Source organism: Vitis vinifera, chromosome 5, assembly GCF_030704535.1.
Source record: "Vitis vinifera cultivar Pinot Noir 40024 chromosome 5, ASM3070453v1".
Taxonomy (NCBI): Eukaryota; Viridiplantae; Streptophyta; class Magnoliopsida; order Vitales; family Vitaceae; genus Vitis; species Vitis vinifera.
In genome coordinates, this window is record NC_081809.1 from 5,958,519 (window position 1) to 5,978,029 (window position 19,511).

Here is a 19,511-nt window from a genome sequence, read left to right on the forward strand (position 1 = left end):
CGAAATTCTTAGCGAGTCGTGCAAGGGCTTCCAATGGCGCTATGATGCTATGGCGATGCTACTGTGTACTTCTGAGTGTGGGTATGAAGATTGGAGCCTGGCAGCATTATTTATAACGTGGGAGGGTAAAGGCTAAAGCGAGGTGTGGACATTTTGAGTTCCACGTCATTTTCTCAGAGTTGTCCAGAGATTGGATCACGTGGGCTCATATTTGTCCACACATGTATAGGTTGACGACGTGGTCTCTGCTCCGCTCCACACAATATCACCATATGTTAGGTTGACGACGTGGGCTCCGCTCCCAGCACCCACAATATCATCGCATGTGGCTGTCGAGTCTGCCTTGTTCTAGGTTTTTCCAGCCCCGAAATTAGGCAGATGTCCATTTGTTATGTCATTAAATTCATCTTCGTCAACCATAACCATTCACACCTTTGCACAAATTAAATTCAGAATTAATTTGAAAACTTGTACACTGCTTTAAAATATTATTTATTTTTATCATAGATGTTTTGTTTTTCTTTAAAAAATCTATGTAGTTTATATTTATAATCGATGTTATACAAATTTCATATCATAATATCAATATTCTAAATTTTCTTTTATTTTCAAACGTTACATAACCATATTAATCCCATATTGTTACGTGACATGGCATTAAAACTAAAAGAAATTTTATATCATGCCGTTTTTCAAATCAAAATTTTGCTGGGAAGCTCACAACAGATGTGGAATGGCTGCCCTGATAGTTTCAACTCCTCATCAATCAAAAACTTGAGGCCCTCGATCACGAAAAATTAATCCCACAAATTACAGATTATCAGAAACTACTACTGCAGTATCTGCGTTAATCAATAGGCGGACTTTTAGAGAACAAGACCCACAAGGAAGAATAAACGATGCGGGCAAAGAATCTGGTGTCTGTAAAGAGATCTTGCTTCCGTCCCTAAACACAGCATACCCCATTTCCCCCAATTCAGACGAATCAACAGAGAAGTAATCACCGCAGCGACACTGGTAAAAGAGCTCTAATACTTTGCCATCATCTTCAATTGTCATATCCTCTAAGCTGAGATCTTCAGCTGTGGCTGTATCCTGTCTTGAAGCTTGCAGCCCACTATCATAAACAGCTCGTGACCTTGGATCACTGAGGGTTTCCCAAGCCTTCTGTATTTTCAGGAATCTATCTCCTGACTCAGGATCAGTATTGGATGTCTCTGTTGTCTTTTGCAATTTATCAGGATGGGAATTGAGGATGGCAGATCGGTAGCATCCACGGATCTCTTCATAGCTTGCATCTTCCTTGACAGAGAGAATGTCATAGTAAGTTTGCTCAAAGGAGTTCTTATAAAGAAGCATGGTTTGATTCCACTTGCATCAGACTGCTTTCCCTGCAAATGCAATGAAAACTGTCATATTATCTACTTTGTAGTAAATTCAATGACCAAACCCACCTTCAGAATGGTGACAATGTCTACCCTCTGATGCAGAAAGATGTCTGACTATAGTGTAATCTTTAGACTGTTACACTTCTAATTTAACTTTTACCTTCTTTTTGGGAATACCAAACTTTGGATCAGGCAGACGCACATTTAAACTTTACCCGGTTTTAGCCCAGACCAACATATAGTTGATTGGAAAAAGGTTATTCCATGCTGAAATTTCTAAACACTATGTTAACTAATCAAACAGTTTTGAACTTTAACTGGATCAGATTATGGTAAAAATAAATAAATAAAATAAAAAGAATGAGCAACTAAGAAATCCAAAATAGAGGGGCTCTAAAAGTGATTTAATGAAGAACTCCTTCAATCTTTGATCTGAGAGTTCATCATTATCGAAAGTTCTTCAGTTGTACTCCTTCCAAATACACCAAAATAAACAAACCGGAGCCAAGCGCTGAACCTTTCTTTTTTTATCTAGCCCCTTAAATTTTCATTCAAGGAGGATATTTCTCACTGAAATCAAAGACACCCAAATTGTGCCAAAAACTGCTACCAGAAAAGTTCATAGCATTCTTGTCTTATCACAATGAATCAAGATGTGATTAGCCAATTCTTCATCATCTTTACAAAAGTTGCATCTATTGATGATGGGTCATCTCCCCTTCATTAACATATCTATAGTTAAGATCTTCCCCAAACAACTTCCCATGCAAAAAATTAAAAAACAAGCTAAGTGGAGCATGGAAACCCCAAATCTTTTTGGCTGGAAATACTAAATTATTCTCAGCACTTGAGGATTTGTAGTACAACTTGACACTAAAGTTTCCCCTCCTATCATCTTTCCAAAGTAAATTGTTCTATCCTACTCACACTTTCAATAAGTAAATAAGTCCCAAAAATTGGGTCCCCTCCTCTATCTCTCAATATTGGAAGGGTCTAAATTAAACCTCCCAATGGCCACCTCCGGCTCCTCCTTCCTCCCATAAATCTGCAACCGTAGCACTTTTGGAAGAGTCTATTCTGAAAAGTGCAGGTGTCCTCCCTCTCATAAAATGTTTACATCAACAAATGGAATATGTGACCCATACCAAATAGCTGCTAGTTACCCGAATATATATATATTATAAGTAAGAGGGTGAATTAATAAATGCTTAAAGCATACAAAAGTACACGGGTCGTATACAAAGAGCACCAAACAAAAAGCAAGAAAGAGGGTACACAAAAAACTACTCCCTCCTACATCCAAGACCCAACCAGTCTATGAAATCAACCAAATGTGTATATCCTCCACCTATATATACCCTAATCCCATGCAAAGAAATTGTTAAGGAAAATATTTTTTAGCCTTTAATTTGATAATTCCTCACATTCAAAGAATCTCCTATTTTTTTTCCTTCTAGATTGTCCAAAAAATACAAGAAGCAGCTTTGCTAGTTACCCGAATATTGAACGCAATCATCACATTAGACAAAATGGCACAAAGAATATGAAATCCAACAGTGAGCCAGTGCCTCAAAGTTTGCTGTGACAACTGGGTAGTCTTGAATGGTTGAAAAAATCAGTACTCCCCATTCAACAACAATGATGTTTACAATGCTTTTAGAAGAAATGGATATTCTTTGGCAAATAAGAGAGTGAAGTCGTTCCCTTTTGACATAGTTTGGAATTCTTGGGTACCATCAAGAATTAGCTTTTTTGTTTAGGAAACAACTTAGACAAAGATTTTGACTCTAGATCAACTCAAAAAAAGAGGTTGGAGGATTCCTAATAAATATTACTTGTTTAAGGAAGAAGAAGAAACGAATGACCATATTCTCACTCATTGTTCAAAAGCTTGCTTATTATGATAGTTGATTTTTGCTTACTCAGTTCTACAACTCACGTATTTCTACAGCAACTTACTCAGTTCTTGTTAATGGCACACCGACAAGATTTTTCAACAGCTCAAGGGGGTTGAAAAAAAGGGACCCCCTTTCGCCCTATCTTTTTGTGATAGGTATGGAAACCTTAAGCTGTTTGATTAAGAAAGCAGTTAGTGGGGGCCATTTGACAAGCTGCAGGGTTAAAGGGAGGGATGGTGAGGGAGTTCAACTCACCCATCTGTTGTATGCTAATGATATGCTGATTTTTTGCGAAGCCTCTACGGAACAACTAACTCACCTAAACTAGGTGTTAATGTGGTTTGAAGCCATCTCTAGTTTAAGAATTAATTTGGACAAAAATGAGATCCTACCAGTGGGGAGGGTGGAGAATTTGGAGGAGTTGGGCCTTGAGCTTGGGTGTAAGGTGGGGACACTCCCTCATACTCAGGGCTTCCTTTGGGTGCCCCTCACAAATCAGCGACAGTTTGGGATGGTATGGAAGAGAGGTTTTGGAAGAGATTAGCTATATGAAAGAGGCAATATATATTTAAAGGAGGAAGACCCACTCTCATTCGAAGCACTTAGTCCAATATGTTTATTAACTATATGTCTATTCTACGTACGCCTAGATCGGTTAGATTGAGACTTGAGCAAATCCAAAGGGATTTCCTTTGGGGTGAGGGGCTTTGGAGTGGAAGACTCATCTTGTTAAGTGGACGGTTGTATGCTTAGATAAAAGTAAGAGTGGTTTGGGTGTTAGATGCATTTCTAAACTTAATGGAGCCCTTTTGGGTAAATGGAGTGGCGCTTCATGGTAGAAAGGGAAGCTCTTTGGAAACAAGTTATTAGTATGAAGTATGGAGTGGAAGAATGGGAGGGGTATACCCTTGAAGGAAGAAAGGGTTTTGGAGTGGGGTTGTGGAAGGAGATTAGGAAGGAAGGTTCTTTGTTGAGCAACAACATTGTGTTTTCCGTGGGTAATGGTAGAAGAGTAAGATTTTGGAAGGATTCTTGGTGTGGTGATGAGGCTTTATGCTACACTTTCCCCTCTTTGTTTGCTTTGGCGGTTTCAAAAGAGGAGTGGGTGGCGGAGGTTTGGGACCCATCGGTTGAGGGGGGGATTTGGAGTCCTCATTTTTCTAGGGCTTTCAATGATTGGGAGGTAGTCTTGGTGGAACAGTTGCTCATGACAATTCAAGGGAAGAGGGTTACCGCAGAATTGGAGGATAAGGTGGTTTGGAAAAAGACAAAAAATGGGATTTTCACTATTAAGTCTCTTTATAGTGCAGTAGAGCCAGGAAATACAGTCCGGTTTCCAAGGAACATCATTTGGTGTCCTTATGTTCCTCCCAAAATGGGTTTTTTTGCTTGGGAAGCCTCGTGGGGGAAAGTTTTAACATTGGATCAGCTTAAGAGGAGGGGTAGGACCCTAGCTAATAGACGTTTCTTTTATCTAGCCGACAAGGAGTCTACTAATCACATCTTAATCCACTGCACGAAGACTAGGGTTTTGTGGGAGTTATTATTTGCTCTCTTTGGGGTGACTTGGGTTCTCCCTTGCTCGGTAAGGGAGACTCTCCTTGGATGGTATGGGTCCTTTGTTGGTAAAAAGCACAGAAAAGCTTGGAAGCTAGCTCCTTTATGCCTTTTTTGGGCAGTGTGAAAGAAAAGAAATAGGATAGCATTCGACAATGAAGAGTTTTTGGTTCATAGGTTGAAGTATTCTTTTGTGTGTAGTTTTTGGTCTTAGACAAAGTTGTATATAAATGTTGGACCTTTACCTTTAATCGACTTTTTTGATTGGTTGGATTCTAAGTGAGGGCGGATGAGGTTTTTTGTATCCCCTCCTTTTTTGTTTTTCTTTGCTTATGGCACCTACTGTATACTTCCTGTATGCCTTGGATTGTCCTCCAAGCTCCCTTTTTCTAATTTATATATTCTCTATGTTTACCTATCAAAAAAAAAAAATGATAGTTGATTTTTGCATTTTTTTTTGTGTCAAGTGGGTGATGCCCTCTTTAGTTAGAGAGGTCCTTATGAGCTGGCACAGGTCTTTTGTTGGTAAAAAGAGAAAAAAAAAGCTCGGAAGGTTACTCCGTTGCGTTTATTTTGGACCTTATGGAAAGAAAGAAATAAGAGAGCTTTTGATAATTGAGAAAGCTCGGACCCAATAATTAAAAATTATTTCCTATACCTTTTGGGATTGGATCAGATTGTATATTGGGGATGGTTCTTTGTTGTTGATAGATATTGTGGATTGGCTAGGCTCTCCATAAGGCACGGTTGCTGATTTTTGTGTCTTCGCGCCTCTTTTTTAGTCTTTGGTTTTCTTTGAATACGTTGTGTATACCTCTTTTTTATAAACACACTCATCATTTACCTATCAAAAAAAAAAAAAAAAATCAGCATGAAATTATTGCTCAAAACTCCATCTTTAAACTTTTTCCTGATCTATTGAGCATTCCCAAGTTTATCAACTCTTAAAGCATATTTCATTGAATTCACCACCAGAAAAAATTCAAACTTTGGGGTTTATGCTGCCTCTCAAGCTTGATTGTGGCATTAAGTCTCAAATTTAAAAAACCATCATCACATAAGAATCACACCTCGAATTTAGGGTAGGCTTTATACCATATCCTTTAGCCCATTTGTAGCCAAAAAAACACCCTCAATAACTTGATTGGGCCTTATCACACAACTACTTGAGATTGACCATCCATGTCAGTGCTTCTCCTTCAAATTGATCACGATTCAAATAGTTTATTTTGATCATAGGACAATTTTCCTCCTGGAAAGACAGCTTCCATTATGTTTAATCACCTATTTTCCATGTAGCACCATCAGCTACAGCCCACCTCTCCTTACTGTTTGGTCTCTTTCTAATAACTTTCCATTCCATGATGTTGTCTAATCTCCTTGGAACACCATCATCCTTTCCCCAAACTTTGTCACAGTGGTTTTTCTCCCCAAACAATCCCTCTTTCCAGAAAATTTTCACAGCCATTTTCCTAGTAAAGCTTTACTGAGCACCAATAACATCCTGACACCTAAACCACCCTTGCTTGTTTGAGCTACAGTAGTTTTATAAGTGTTTCTTGACTTTGCAATGTTCTATTCCATGAAGCACAACTAGCCTTGCAATCGTCTAAAAACGCTTCTTCCTAATGATGACCTTAATTGCACAATAACCTGAAACATCCTTCATACCCAATGCCTAAGAAACATCTTCTTCAGTATCCCTCCCTTGGGAGGGATTGAAAAAATGTATATGGATGTTCTCCTAGCAGAAAATAAACCAAGTTTAAATGGTCATTTTTGAGCATCTTCAATCCCTAAGCATTTTTTTTTTTCATTTCCTTAGCTCTCTCCCGCACCAAACCTACCAAAAATCAACTAAACCGTAAGTTTTAGGTAAAGTGCAATTTTTTGTATTCTCGAACCCTAGATGGTGAAAAATCTACCAATTTCTTATTCTTTTCTCAGCATGCAAACAATTATATCTAACGCAGAATTCGATTGATTGAATTGGAAATAGAGATTCAAACAGTACCTTGAACTCAGAGATCGACCGAGTCGCAGCGTTTCAAGAATGGGTGATTGAATGCTTTTTTGTAAATAGAGGTTGAATGCTCTTCTGTAAACAATGATCGGGCTACCTTGAACTCGGAGATCGACCAAAACACAGCGTTTGTAGAGCAATGATTGAATGCTTTTGTGTAGGCTGAGAGTCTGTGATCAAGGTATTTTGAACTCAGAGATGGCCGAAACCAGCGTTTGGGTTGCTTTTGTGGAAACGGACGTGAGTTTCGTCGGGTAGTAATGGGCTGAGGCGGGCACAACCCGGCCCATTTCTTGAATTATTGAATTATTGAGGTGTAGCTGGGCTGATTTCCAATACAAATCATAAATTTCTTTATTCAGGTTTGGTTTGGATGAAATGCAATTCACGAGTAGCCCACTAAATGGTGATTCAACGTAAATTTTACATCTTGGAACCAAACCAATTTTGGAGTAGCTTTGTGATGATGGAACCAACCAGAAAAAAGCGTTATGATTGCAAAGATCAATGTGCCTAGCACAATAAAGTCGTAGTTCACTGATTATTCTCACTGCATCTAAAAAAAATCAAATATTATTTGCATTCCTCGAAAAACCTCATTTGTGTCACCATTCAATATTTCTTAGCCCACTATTGACCAAACCAAGGATGAAAGTTTCCATTTTTTTCGCCGAAATTTCCGGTTTCGGTGGTCGGCGATACGAAAGAGGGGGGCGAAATATCGATGGGAGAAATTTCGCCAAATTTCGGTTAAAATCGGCGAAAAATTTGCCGAAAAATGGATGCAGACGAAAAATCGGCGAAATCTTCAAAAAAATAGCCGGACACTGCAATTTATCGGCGAATTTTCGGTTTGTATAGCCGATTTTTTTTCCGATTTTTCTGAAAATTTCCCGATATTTCCTACCAGTCCAGCCCGCGCACAGGTGACAAAATCTGATCATGATTTGCAGGCAAAGGTTGTGTTTTTTAGCCTGGCTCAAAAATCGTGGATTTAGGGTTCGTGAAATTTAAATCCAATGGCACAAAAGCAAAGCGACCCCTAGAACAGATCCAGAAAACACAGGAAGCAAAAAAAAAAAAGCAATCTTTCTGGTTTTCCTGGGGGGTTTTGCATGGATTTTCTCGGAAATCAAACGAGGATGAATTTTCCCAGAAATCGAATGGGGGATGGATTTTCATGGGAATCAAACGGGGTTGCAGAAAAATGAAAATAAATAACAAGATTAGATTAGTACCTGGGAGGATTGAGAGTGGCAGAGGAAAATAGGGCCTTTTTAGGGATTCTCTCGTCTGGAGGGCAACTTCAGAAAAGGGCTTCGGGCTTCTTGATGCCCGAGTGAGAGAAGTGGGTGGCCTTTTTATTTTTAGATTTAGTAGAGATTAAAAAAAAAAAAGGAAACATATCATGATAACAATTTTCCTCTCTCTATATAAATAATTATTAATTATTTATGATTAAATCACTACTATGGATTAAAATTAATTTAATAAGATAAATTATTAATAATTTTAATTATTTAAATAAATTAATGTTAATAAAAAAAAGTTGTTACCACATATTTTTAATAAAATTTTAAAAATTAGATCTTAAATAAAATACTTTATTGATATTTCAATTTGGACCCCAGTGTATCGGATGGTCCAAATTGAAACTGGATGTGATCCAATAGTCAAAATTGAACCTCAAGCTATGTGATAATATGTATAAATTATTGATATTTACTAAAATAAGTTTTTCATGAAACTTCATAATGAGTGTATAAGTACAACTAATATAATATAATTATGCTTAATATCACAAATCATATTATATATATATATCAAATTCTTCACCAAAACAACTTTAAATTATTTATTATACTTTTAATTACATTAACACGAGGTTTTTTTACATTTCCATAAGTTTTGATCAATTTTTTACTTATCAAAATTTTTTTTCAAAATATCCGTCGCTATTTCTTCGATATATCCGTAAAATCAAGTTACCGATATATCCGTGATTACCGATATTTTCATCATTGGACCAAACTACCACTAGATCCAATGTGAGTAGGATCACTTAGCCATGCTTCATGATTGAAAAAACGAGCACCGTGAAAATACATGTCACTTAACCAAAGAATGATGATGGAAAGTTGCCCGAAATGGACACTAGATACTTTTAAATTCAATCCAGTCTTATTTTAACATCAAGATTTTCAATCCATATTCAATTTCATCAGGTAGGCTTCACAAATTTAATAAATAATTTAAGTTTTAAAATTTATCTAATTTATATTCATTAATATGTTAATTTTATAATTAATTAATATAACTCTAAATCACTTGAACTGATATTATATTAAATTTATATCCTTCAATTTGCAGGACCAAAACCTTCATCTCAATGACTTTATATCCTCTTCCTCTTCATGTGATTCTTGCGGTTCAAGTCCTCCAAATTTTGAATTTTCAACGTTGTAATGAATTTATTTGGAATATAGCAGGAAAAGAAGGGATCAAACAAGAAGAAAGTGATGGAAAAACCTCAAAGGCCTCCACATGCTATTCTCAATTTGTGCTTCACTTAGATCACATCGCCACTTATTCATTGTTTTGACAAACTGCCCTTGCAAAATGCTGGCGGTGGGAAGCAGATTTAATACTTCACATAATTGATATTGAAAATGCTTACATGGTTTGAATTTTTACAGGAATATAAGGGGAACTCTTTCAGAAAGTGGAATGTCTTGCCTGTTACTTAACACCAACACAAGCACTCGTTCAATCTCTGGCTTTGGCATGCACCATATCTTCTTCTTTGTACTTCAGTAATTTTCTATTTTTTTGGTGGGGTATCTGCTAACTTCCAATTGTACTCAAATAAAAAGCTGAGATCTCTATTGCCATTCACTTCATCAAGAGGCACAGCATCACAAATTTCTTTCAGATCATCCTCAGTAAGCTTCACTCCCAAGGATCCAATGTTATTGTCAAGGTTCTTAACTTTGGTTGTCCCTGCAAGCACAACATCAAAATGCCACATTATAGTATGTTGTAAAAATAGGACATTGCCATAACCACTCTCAACTGCAAAACATAATGAAGTAGAACTCAGCATTTGAGTTTGTGGCCGGGCAATGGAAAGAAGAGAAGTCATTTTGAAAAGAAATAAAAGCTACTGGGTAAACAAACAGACAAGAAAATTGAAGGGAAGGAAGAGCGTAATTTACCAGGGATCGGAACCACGTCATCTCCCTGATGGAAAAGCCATGCCAGAGCAAGTTGAGGAAGAGTGCAGCCATGTTTTGCAGCCAGTTTCTCAAGGCGGGCATATATAAGTTTGTTCTTCTCTAAATTCTCTCCAGTGAACCTTGGATGCATAGTCTGTGGCAGGAATGTCAGTATGAATTTAAATAACTGATTCCAATGCTAAAAAAATGATCGATGTTCTTTGCCCATCAAAAGAAGTAAAAAAAACTCAGACGGAGAAGAACCTATATTCAAATTACTAAATTTTTATCTATAGTTACTGACCAGGATACTCTGAGTGGGCAAGCTCTCCACAACTGCCTTCCCACCAAAGAATCCACGACCAAGAGGGCTATATGCTACTATTCCAATACCAAGCTCTCTGTGAGTAACAGATAAGAAGAGATTCAGAGTTCATGATTTAAATTCTGTAATATTCTCAATCCCTCAGCTTTTTCAGGCTGTTCTTCACCCTGTATAAAAAACTTAAAGGTTTGGTTTAGTAATGCAAACATTAAAGCTAGATAACCAACCGGCAGAGTGGAATTATATCTTCTTCAATTTCACGGGCCCAGAAAGAATACTCCATTTGTAAGGCAGTGATGGGATGAACTGCATGGGCTCTCCTTATTGTGTCTACACTAGCTTCAGATAAACCGATGTATTTTATCTTTCCCTCCTCCACCAACTTCTTAAGCTCCTCCATCTAAATCAAACAAAATTAATCATCCATCAAATTTTGATGCAGTTTCATACATTAGAAACTAGATGAAACCGAAAATACGAAGAAAAAGAATATTTGATACTCACTGTATCCTCTATTGGGACTGACATGTCCACACGATGCTGATAGTAAAGGTCAATGTAGTCCACACCAAGCCTCTTTAGACTGGCTTCACAGCAGTCCCGAACATATTCAGGGGTACCCTTTATCACAACCTTACCGACCTCTAACACCTGAAGGCCAAATTTTGTAGCTAATTGAATTTCTTCCCGAGGGAGCTCCTTCAGAGCCTGAAAATATAAGGAAAAAGACTACCCATCAACTTAAGAACATGATTCAATCCCATGGATGATTCGGCAACAGATTCATACTTCAATATAAAATTTTGGTTTGCCTGTGTGTGACTTTCTTTTCTTTCTTTCCTCCCATGAAACTTCCCATTGAAAAAAAGTGAAGCACCATGTGAAGGGAGAAATTGGCCTTTCTAAATGGTTCTTTTATATTCCTGATTTACTCAGATTTGAGCTTGAAAGTAAAAAACAGTACCTTTCCAACCATGATCTCATTGTCATGATTTGCTCCATAAATATCTGATGTATCAAAGAGGGTGACACCCTTATAAAAAGCTTCCTTTATAACTGAACATCCAGCTTCATGGGAGAGGGGTGAATTATAGATCCCAGAAAGTCCTGCACATCCAAAGCCCAATCTAGAAACCTACAGAAGAAAAAAAGAGCAAATTATTAGAATGAAAATGAATCTTTTCATTTTTTCACAAAAATTGCAAACAGATATTTGATGAAAGCAGCAAACCCAGATATGATTCATTAATCCATAGATCTGAACTGATAGAGGAGGATATACAACAATAATCAAGCCATACCCACAATCATGTTAGCTGAACAAAATTAAAGAAGTCCCAAAATAAAAAAATAAAAAAATGGGCATGGTACAAATGGGTGTGAGAAGAACAAACTCACCTCCAATCCCTGACTGCCCAATTTGACTCTTGGGATTTTGATCTGAGGCATGTCCTCCATTTTGGATTCTCAGGAAGCCAAAGAAACAAGATGCTGCAAAAAACAGGGAAATGCTGTAGGTGCCCACCCACCTGCAACATCTCAAGTTAAAAGGGGTACAAGTGCCGACCCGCAAAGGCAATTGCTGGTGGCAGAAAGTTGAAACGAATATTCTGACGGCGACTATTGTCACTTTCTTCCTGGATGTATATGTGTTGGTGTAGACCCTCATTTTGGGGTGTGTTTTGTGCAGATCATTTTGCCAGGTGGAAGGCTCTTGGAAGACCACATGTCCACTCATGGTTGGCTGTTGGGGAATCATGTTAGTGGATTGAAGGGAAAATGGGTGGAGGACACGTGTCATGGGAATATTCAGAAACAGTTTTTTGGGTGGTGGGGGAGCATATTCGGTTAGACAGAGATGAGATATTTTGTTGTTGGTTAGAGGATGAGGGCAGGGAGGAAGCTTGAGGAGCAAGAAAGTTTTTGTTACAGAGAGGAGAGTTTTTGGGGTATCTTGAGGGGCAAGGTTGTTGGAGAGAGATAACCAGAGAAAGGGAGAGTTGCAGAGAGTTGGAAGGGGGGAGAAGGAGTGACAATGGAGAGAGCTGAGTCCTTTGAGTGAGAACTGCTAGTTTCCAGAGCTAAGAGGGACATTCATCTATGGTGGCCGTTTTTGGAAGGTTGCAAAGAAGAGGAAAAACCAGAGGGCAGCTCGCGGATTTTCCGGGGAGCTTTTGGAGCAAGAACAGTTAGAAATCCATCACATTTTGCTGGAGAGAAGCATTTTCAGGTATGTTTATATTGGATTCCCCATTCGTTTCAACTGGTATGCTTTTCTTCTCTTTTTTTGTTGATCCTTGGATGATGTTTGTTGATTGGGAGTAAGCATGTTCATATCTTCTTTTTTTTAATGGTTTTAGCTGAAGATTAGTTTGCCCCTGTTTCAGTTTCCCTATGAGATATTTGTAACCATGTTTTGATTTTTATTTGATACTCGTTTGATTTCACCCACTCTCGTCTAAGCCTGTTGATTAAAATATGAAGCATGGCTTGTACGGGTTCATTTTTGTTCCTACCCTTTGTGCTCTGTCTTGTTATCTTCCTTTGTTCTTGGTGTTCATCCATGGTGTGCATTGGATTTCTCACATTTGCCTGAGGGAGCAAGGAGCTGCAGATGACGTATTCTCAGTACGCGGGTAGGAGAGGTTACAGCATGCTGGTTCAGTTGTGGGGAATGCTGAAAATGGCTCATGGATGTTAAGGCTGCATCGATGTCAATGCTGAATCCATGGTGGAGATGAAAGCTACAGGATCCAAGGGGAAACCTATCAGCATAATGTATTCTATCAAGCAAGCTATTCTTCTCTTCGTCTATGCCAGATTTGCCGTCAACTCTGATCATTGCTTCGTCTTTGCTACTCTGGGCAAAACCACTTCCTGGCTTCAGAGAGAGTTTAGCAATGAATTTGATTCTGCAATTGCTACACTTCGGGGCCTGTCAATTGATGGCTCTGGTGGTAATGCAGATCTGACCCAGTTATTCAGGGTAGCAGCTCGTGAAGCAAAGGAATCTCGTGCATGAAATCAGATTTTCAGGTTAATATTAATCTACTACAGATTTTTTGCTCATCCTTAGCATCAGTGGCCTGCTAACCCGAAACTCTTCACTTTGGACGTGGTTTATCTCCATGACAAGCCTAGTCCTGAGAATTGCCCACAAAAGGTCTATGATGCGCTTATGGACGCCCTTGAACATGTTAGTGAGCATGAGGGCCCCACCTATGAGAGCAGGCAGGAGCTAACACGTGTCCTTTTCCATTATATGTGTGTTCTGTTATCACATCCTCAGCAACGTTGTCAATCAGACGGCGTTAACATACCTAAGCCCCTCACAAAAGAAGCTGCCATTTTCATCACCCAGGTCGTCATTATGCATCACCCAGGTTAGCCCCTCACAAACGAGTACTATCTTGTTCTTGGCTGCAACTCCATCCACCCACAACCTCAATCCATAATACCCACATTTCCATTTTTCAAATACCCATTAGACCCGTTTCTCTCACCACCCTCCATCATTCATTTCATCAATGATATCCACACCCTTCATATCACCACATTCCCACCTTCAACCTCATCCATACTCACCTTCATTAGCCTAACCCATTCTTCATACTCCAACACACTCATCCTCGTTCAAATCCTCAATCTTCCAATACCCACCAAACCCATTTCTCTCACCACCTCTTCCACTCATTCCATCATTCGCTCCCCATAAACTTCTTTCTCATTCTCTTCTCTGTGCATATGACCCACGTGCATGACCATTTCGACGCATGCATGGCCTCTTTGGATACCTCATTTTCCAAGCCTACAAATGCATGAGAATTTTCGTCAATGGAGAGAAATGTTTGTATGTTAAGAATGTGTCGAAAACTGTTATTTGTGTGGAATGGAGGTTCTATCTTGCAAATAACTTCAGGGTCACCCTCGACAGTCTTACTTTTATGATCTATCAAGGCTTGAATGTGGTATTCTTCAACTAAGGACTGGAAATTGTCATGTCCGACATGCGTTGTCTGGAAGGTGATTGATTCTGGGCAACGATTGCTCTCATTTCTCACCTTACTATCCAGAACCTCCTGCTGGTTGCTTCTTAAGAACGTGATTGTAGGGTATGTGCAGAATGAGAAGTACAGTGATGCTATTGGGGTGTTCCGGAGGATGCCACAAATCGGTGGTGTGGTGTCAAATCACATTACCCTTGTTAGTGTGTTGCCGGTTTGAGCGTATCTTGGTTCACTTGATCTGGGGCAGTGAATTGAAAGATTTGTCAATCGAAGAGGGATGGCCTTAGGTTCATCATTGGGGGAATGCACTTGCATGACGTGTAAACGAAGTCCGGATGTATAATGGAGGTTAGAAGGGCATTCGATATGATGCAAGAGATAAATGAGATCTCATGGAGTATGATCATATGTGGGTTGGCCATGTACGGACATGCAGATAAAACATTTGGGATGCTTTTATGAAATGCCCAACTGTGGAATAAATCCAAATGATGTTGTTTTCATGGGATTATTGACAGAATGCCAACTCGGGTAGTGATGGGGATAGCAGTTGTAGCTCCAGGAGACGTGCAACAATGACAAGATCAAAGCAATTGGAGGAGCATGGTGAATTCAAGAAGCTGGAAAAGTCACCGAGTATGGATGACACTTGAAACCACCTAGAAGTTGTTGAATATGTTGCAGAAATCTACCAGTACTGTTGGGTTACAAAGTTGCAGGCATAGAATCCATCCATGCAAAATTATATGTCAATTCAGTCAGACATCATACCTCAGATACGGGGCATATTGATCAATTGGCTAATTGAACACCATTGCAGTCATCGAGTACAGGCTAGAAGCAACCTTGCTTCAGGTGTAAGTGGCAAAAATGAGATCCAAAACAACACTTCTCAAATGGGCATCAGAGCCTTCAATGGTGGGCTTTTAAAGGCAGCTGGGTGGGTTTTGGATGTAGAATGTGATGTTTTGAAAAAATTGGTGGAAAAGTATCCAAATTACACTTTCTTTTACTGGTCATCCTCTTGGATCAGGGGTGATTGCACTATTGACAATGGTGGTGGTGCATAGTGGGGATAAATTGGCAAATTTTGACTGGAAGAGGATCAGGTGCTATGCAACTGTACCTACAAAGTGCATGTCGTTAAATTTGGCAGTGAGTTATGCAGATCTCATCAATTCTGTTGTGTTTCAGGACGACTTTCTTCCCTTGGCCACCCCTGCACGCTTCCAGTTGCATGCCCACCTTTGGCATGCAACCTTTGGCCACGTGACTTTTCTTTCATTTCTTCATTTTTTATTTTAAAAAAACAATTTCTCAGACTTCATTTTGCAAAATAATTGCCCCAATTCTAGTTTTTCAAATAATTTTAATTCTTCAAATTTTCATCCTTAGAATTTTTTTAAGCTTACCAAAAATCCCATTTTCCAATAAAATGTGCTACAATTTTCTTCGGCAAGCAATTTTCACATTTTTTTATTTTTAAAATGTTTTAAAATAAGCATGAATTTAATTTTGTAATTCCAAGTGATGAAATTTACGGAATTAATTCATGCAAAAATAAATTGGATTTTGGTGGGGGCCAACATCAAAGAAGTTTTATTTAACAATAAATTTGAGTGAAGTGCAGTGTGATAGTTGATGACTTCTTACTCTATTTAGTGGCATGTGTGACATACTTTGTCTTCATTATTACGCACTGACCTCATTTCATGAAAGCGCATTAGTGTTTGCTACTAAGGTACGCATACACTTTCACTTTGACCATTCTCTATGTATTGTTGTGACTCTCATGTGTGTAATATCATTTTGGTATCTCTTGATCTACTAATCAATTGTCATGTTCGCTTCATCTCATTAGTAGAACCCCGTTTTTAGGGACGTAGAGGAGTGCTACGATCTTTACCGTACCTTCCCAATAAGTAACCTAACCCTCAAGCCTATATTTAGTTTTTCACTAACCGTCATTTTCCAAATAAGGAGTCACACTTATGGTTTTCTTTCTTATTTTGTTTACTCTTAAAAAATAAAACAAAAATAAGTGGCGATTCCAAGTCATTTTCTAAAAAATAAATCATTTTCAAATAAAAAGCGAATTCGTCATCGAGTAGAAACACATGAGCAAAAATGTGAGGTCCACAGTTGGACATGCCACTCAAAGCATTTTGGGAATCTATAATACATGTTATAATACAATCTCTAGTACAAGTTGTAATTTTTTTAACAACAATTTTTAAAAACAGTTTATAATGCTTTCAGAGACAAAAATGCTTTTGAAAACTGAATTCTAAGACACAATTTTTTGTTCTAAAAAAAAGAGTTAATAAAAGCTATTTTATAGGAAAAGTAAAATAAGAAAAAAAGACTTATTTAAGAACTATGTTTTAAAATTGATTGTTTTCTTTCATTAACTTGATGTTATAAATATAAATAATTTTTAGATTTATACTTCAATGAGTTAAAAGAAAAATGTATCCATTTTTAAAATTACTTGCATAAATTTTCATTTTTGTATACAATTTTTATAATATATTTACACTTTAATGATTTAATCATTAGTTAGCCTAAAATGCAAATTACCTCATCTTAGAAAAAAAAATTGTATCCATTTTTTAAATCACTTGTACAATTTTTCTTTTTATATGCAATTTTTTTTTATATATTTTCGGTTGATCATTGGTTAGCCTAAAATGTAAACCAACTCAACTCAACTCATAAATTTCCTCAACTCCACAACACTGCATTCAATGAGAAAATCATTCTTTTATTACTTCATTTATTCAAACCAACTTGAAAATGAATCTCACTTATGGATAACACCAAGAGGGGGGTGAATATGTGTTTTTAAAAACAATTGGATATGGTCTCTCACAAATGCTCATAATTCCCTTGTTTTTCCCTTATAAAATGATTTTTTTTTTCAACCTTATGAATAAACAAGTAAATCGCAAGCAACAATGAATGCACCAACACTCTCCTAAACAAGTTATTCAATGCAAGTCACATGCAAATGAGACAACACTCCCCAAACTCGATATATAAAACATTGCATCAATATAAAAACTCTTTTTCACATACCCTTTGTCATCAATCAGCAACAACTAACATATATCTTATTCTTTCAAAGATTCAATAGACACATTTCAGCTCATACTCCAATTAATTCAATCATTATAACACAATGAAAAATACCATAAGCTCATGAAATGCTAATCAAAAGATAAAATAGAAAGAAGAGACAATGACACCAATTTTTTTAACGTGAAAAACCTTTAAAGAAATAAAAAAAAAAAACCACGGATATCAAGCAATCAAATAATCTACTATGAAGAAGAATTAGATGAGTACAAGGTTTTACCTAACTTAAGTCTTTCATCATCTCTTGGACCACTTGCCTATAATATTCAAGCTTCAGCTACCATCATTCTTCTTTAGGAAAACACTTGGAATCCACTCAGTTTTGATCTCAACATCTTCTTAAGTCCACATAAGAAGAATCTCGGGTTTTACCCCCAATAAGTTGAATATGAGAGTTAGGATGAAGAACACAGTGAATCAACCAATTTGGAATAAAGATTTTTCACTCAAAAACTAATTTTCAATTCAATCTCATAAATTTTCTCACTAGGCAAACACTCCCCAATATAGTAAGAAAAACTTGAAGCTCAAAAACCTAGGGTTTTCTCTCTCATAGCAGCCCACACCACATCTAGAAAGAGGGCTTAGTATTAGGGTTTTGAAACTCATCCAATGGTTGAGATTTATTTGAAAAATCATAAACTATTAACATTTAGTTCAATTGATCAAAAATCGATCCAAATGTTTTAAACATAATGTTTTACACTTTTAATTAAGTTTCAATTTCATTTTCTAATAAAATGATACAAATTTAAAATATGATTAGTCATTGTTTATTATCATCCATCATCTCAAATGTACTTACCAATTCCTCCAGTCATCTTCAAACACAAAACAATTTGGAAAAGGTATGTGGTCAAAAGAGGATTTGAAGAATATGAACTACAAGACACAATAAGAATTTTGACCCGAAATTGTCAATACATACAACATGCTTACACAACTCGGTGTAGAAAATTTTGATGGAGTGTTTGCAATGATCTTAAATAATGTCTTCAAATATACACAAAAGGTATATGAAAGAAGTTTTCTTCAAACAAATCTCTACACATCATCGACCTTATCATCCAAAACACCCAATACAAAGTTCAAGGTACCCATTTCTTCACCCTTTTTAGTTATTCTCATTAGGTCTTGTTCCCCTTCCTATCTCCAATTGACATTGTAATTGCATTTTGTTTTCTTATGAATTTTTTTCTTCTTCTATCTAAATTGTCTATCATACACTAAGGGGGCTACAAATTGCAAGCAAAAGGCTCCAAATTTGCTTTTTCTCTATTGTCAAATCTAGCAAATTGATTTGATTTTAAAAGGTCCCTGCCCAACATATTTTCAAATCTAGCAATATCAAACTGAGAAGGAAAAGCATGAAAACACAAAGAACACCCTTTTAAAAACATAGAGAACAACCCATTTTTTTCCCTAGTGAAAACATGAAAAATACAAAGAACTGGAACAACATTCCTTGTCAAACATATTTTTAGTGTTCTTTTTTCTAGAAAACAAAAACCAATTCACAAAAACGCTTCTCAAGTGGGCCATGATCTCTTTTTAATTAAAAAAGAAAAGAAACTTACAAGAATTTGCAAAATAATAATAATAATAATAAAGAAATAATCCTAAACGCCCCATTTCGCTTCCTTATGTTTCTCAAGATCAATCCTTGCTATTTCACTTCTTTCATCTTGTGAGTTGGTTCAATTTGTAAAAATGGACCAATAAGATTTTTTGTCGAAGAGTAACAAATCTAAGAACTACAAAATGAAAAACGGAAAGCAGAGCATCAAAACACACCATAGGAGAGCAAATCAAAGCATTGATTTCTTGTTTGAGGTCTTAAAATGTTTTGAAATTTTTATAAATTTCCATGTTTTTGAATTGATAATGTGTATAATACTTAATAATAATATTTTGCATTATAGTGAACCATGAATATGAAGAAAAATTTCCTTTGATTGTT

General features: G+C 37.0%; 2 protein-coding genes and 1 pseudogene across 8 annotated transcripts; 1 reads left to right on the forward strand and 2 right to left on the reverse strand.

The window, feature by feature from the left end:
* Window positions 1-657: 657 nt before the first annotated feature.
* LOC100258040 (uncharacterized) lies at window positions 658-8,272 on the reverse strand. 7 transcript variants are annotated; one of them, XM_059736869.1, is made up of 3 exons: window positions 8,105-8,259; window positions 6,858-7,422; window positions 658-1,391 (listed from the first exon to the last, which is right to left on the reverse strand). In XM_059736869.1, exon 3 carries the CDS (start codon window positions 1,357-1,359, stop codon window positions 811-813), a length of 549 nt encoding a protein of 182 aa, XP_059592852.1. In that variant the 5' UTR covers window positions 1,360-1,391; window positions 6,858-7,422; window positions 8,105-8,259; the 3' UTR covers window positions 658-810. The 7 variants fall into 7 exon arrangements, 5 of the variants coding, with proteins under 5 accessions (XP_059592852.1, XP_059592853.1, XP_059592854.1 ...); XM_059736870.1 differs by having other exon boundaries at window positions 6,858-7,036; window positions 8,105-8,250; XM_059736871.1 differs by having other exon boundaries at window positions 6,858-7,191; window positions 8,105-8,250.
* A 1,217-nt stretch (window positions 8,273-9,489) lies between these two features.
* LOC100252909 (perakine reductase) lies at window positions 9,490-12,029 on the reverse strand. Its single transcript, XM_002283435.4, has 7 exons — window positions 11,805-12,029; window positions 11,371-11,541; window positions 10,911-11,114; window positions 10,634-10,806; window positions 10,386-10,482; window positions 10,082-10,235; window positions 9,490-9,866 (listed from the first exon to the last, which is right to left on the reverse strand). The coding sequence occupies exons 1-7, from the start codon at window positions 11,862-11,864 to the stop codon at window positions 9,688-9,690; spliced, it is 1,038 nt and encodes a 345-aa protein (XP_002283471.1). The 5' UTR covers window positions 11,865-12,029; the 3' UTR covers window positions 9,490-9,687.
* Window positions 12,030-12,291: 262 nt separating this feature from the next.
* On the forward strand, window positions 12,292-13,919 carry LOC100259685 (uncharacterized; annotated as a pseudogene).
* Window positions 13,920-19,511: the final 5,592 nt, after the last annotated feature.

Coding starts and splice junctions, on each gene's coding strand:
- LOC100258040 (XM_002283405.4), bottom strand. CDS start 1,359: ATGCTTCTTTATAAGAACTCCTTTGAGCAAACTTACTATGACATTCTC.
- LOC100252909 (XM_002283435.4), bottom strand. CDS start 11,864: ATGGAGGACATGCCTCAGATCAAAATCCCAAGAGTCAAATTGGGCAGT. Junction 11,542..11,804: donor TGGGCAGTCAGGGATTGGAG/GTGAGTTTGTTC, acceptor TTTCTTCTGTAG/GTTTCTAGATTGGGCTTTGG. Junction 10,236..10,385: donor TGCCCACTCAGAGTATCCTG/GTCAGTAACTAT, acceptor TTCCTGCCACAG/ACTATGCATCCAAGGTTCAC.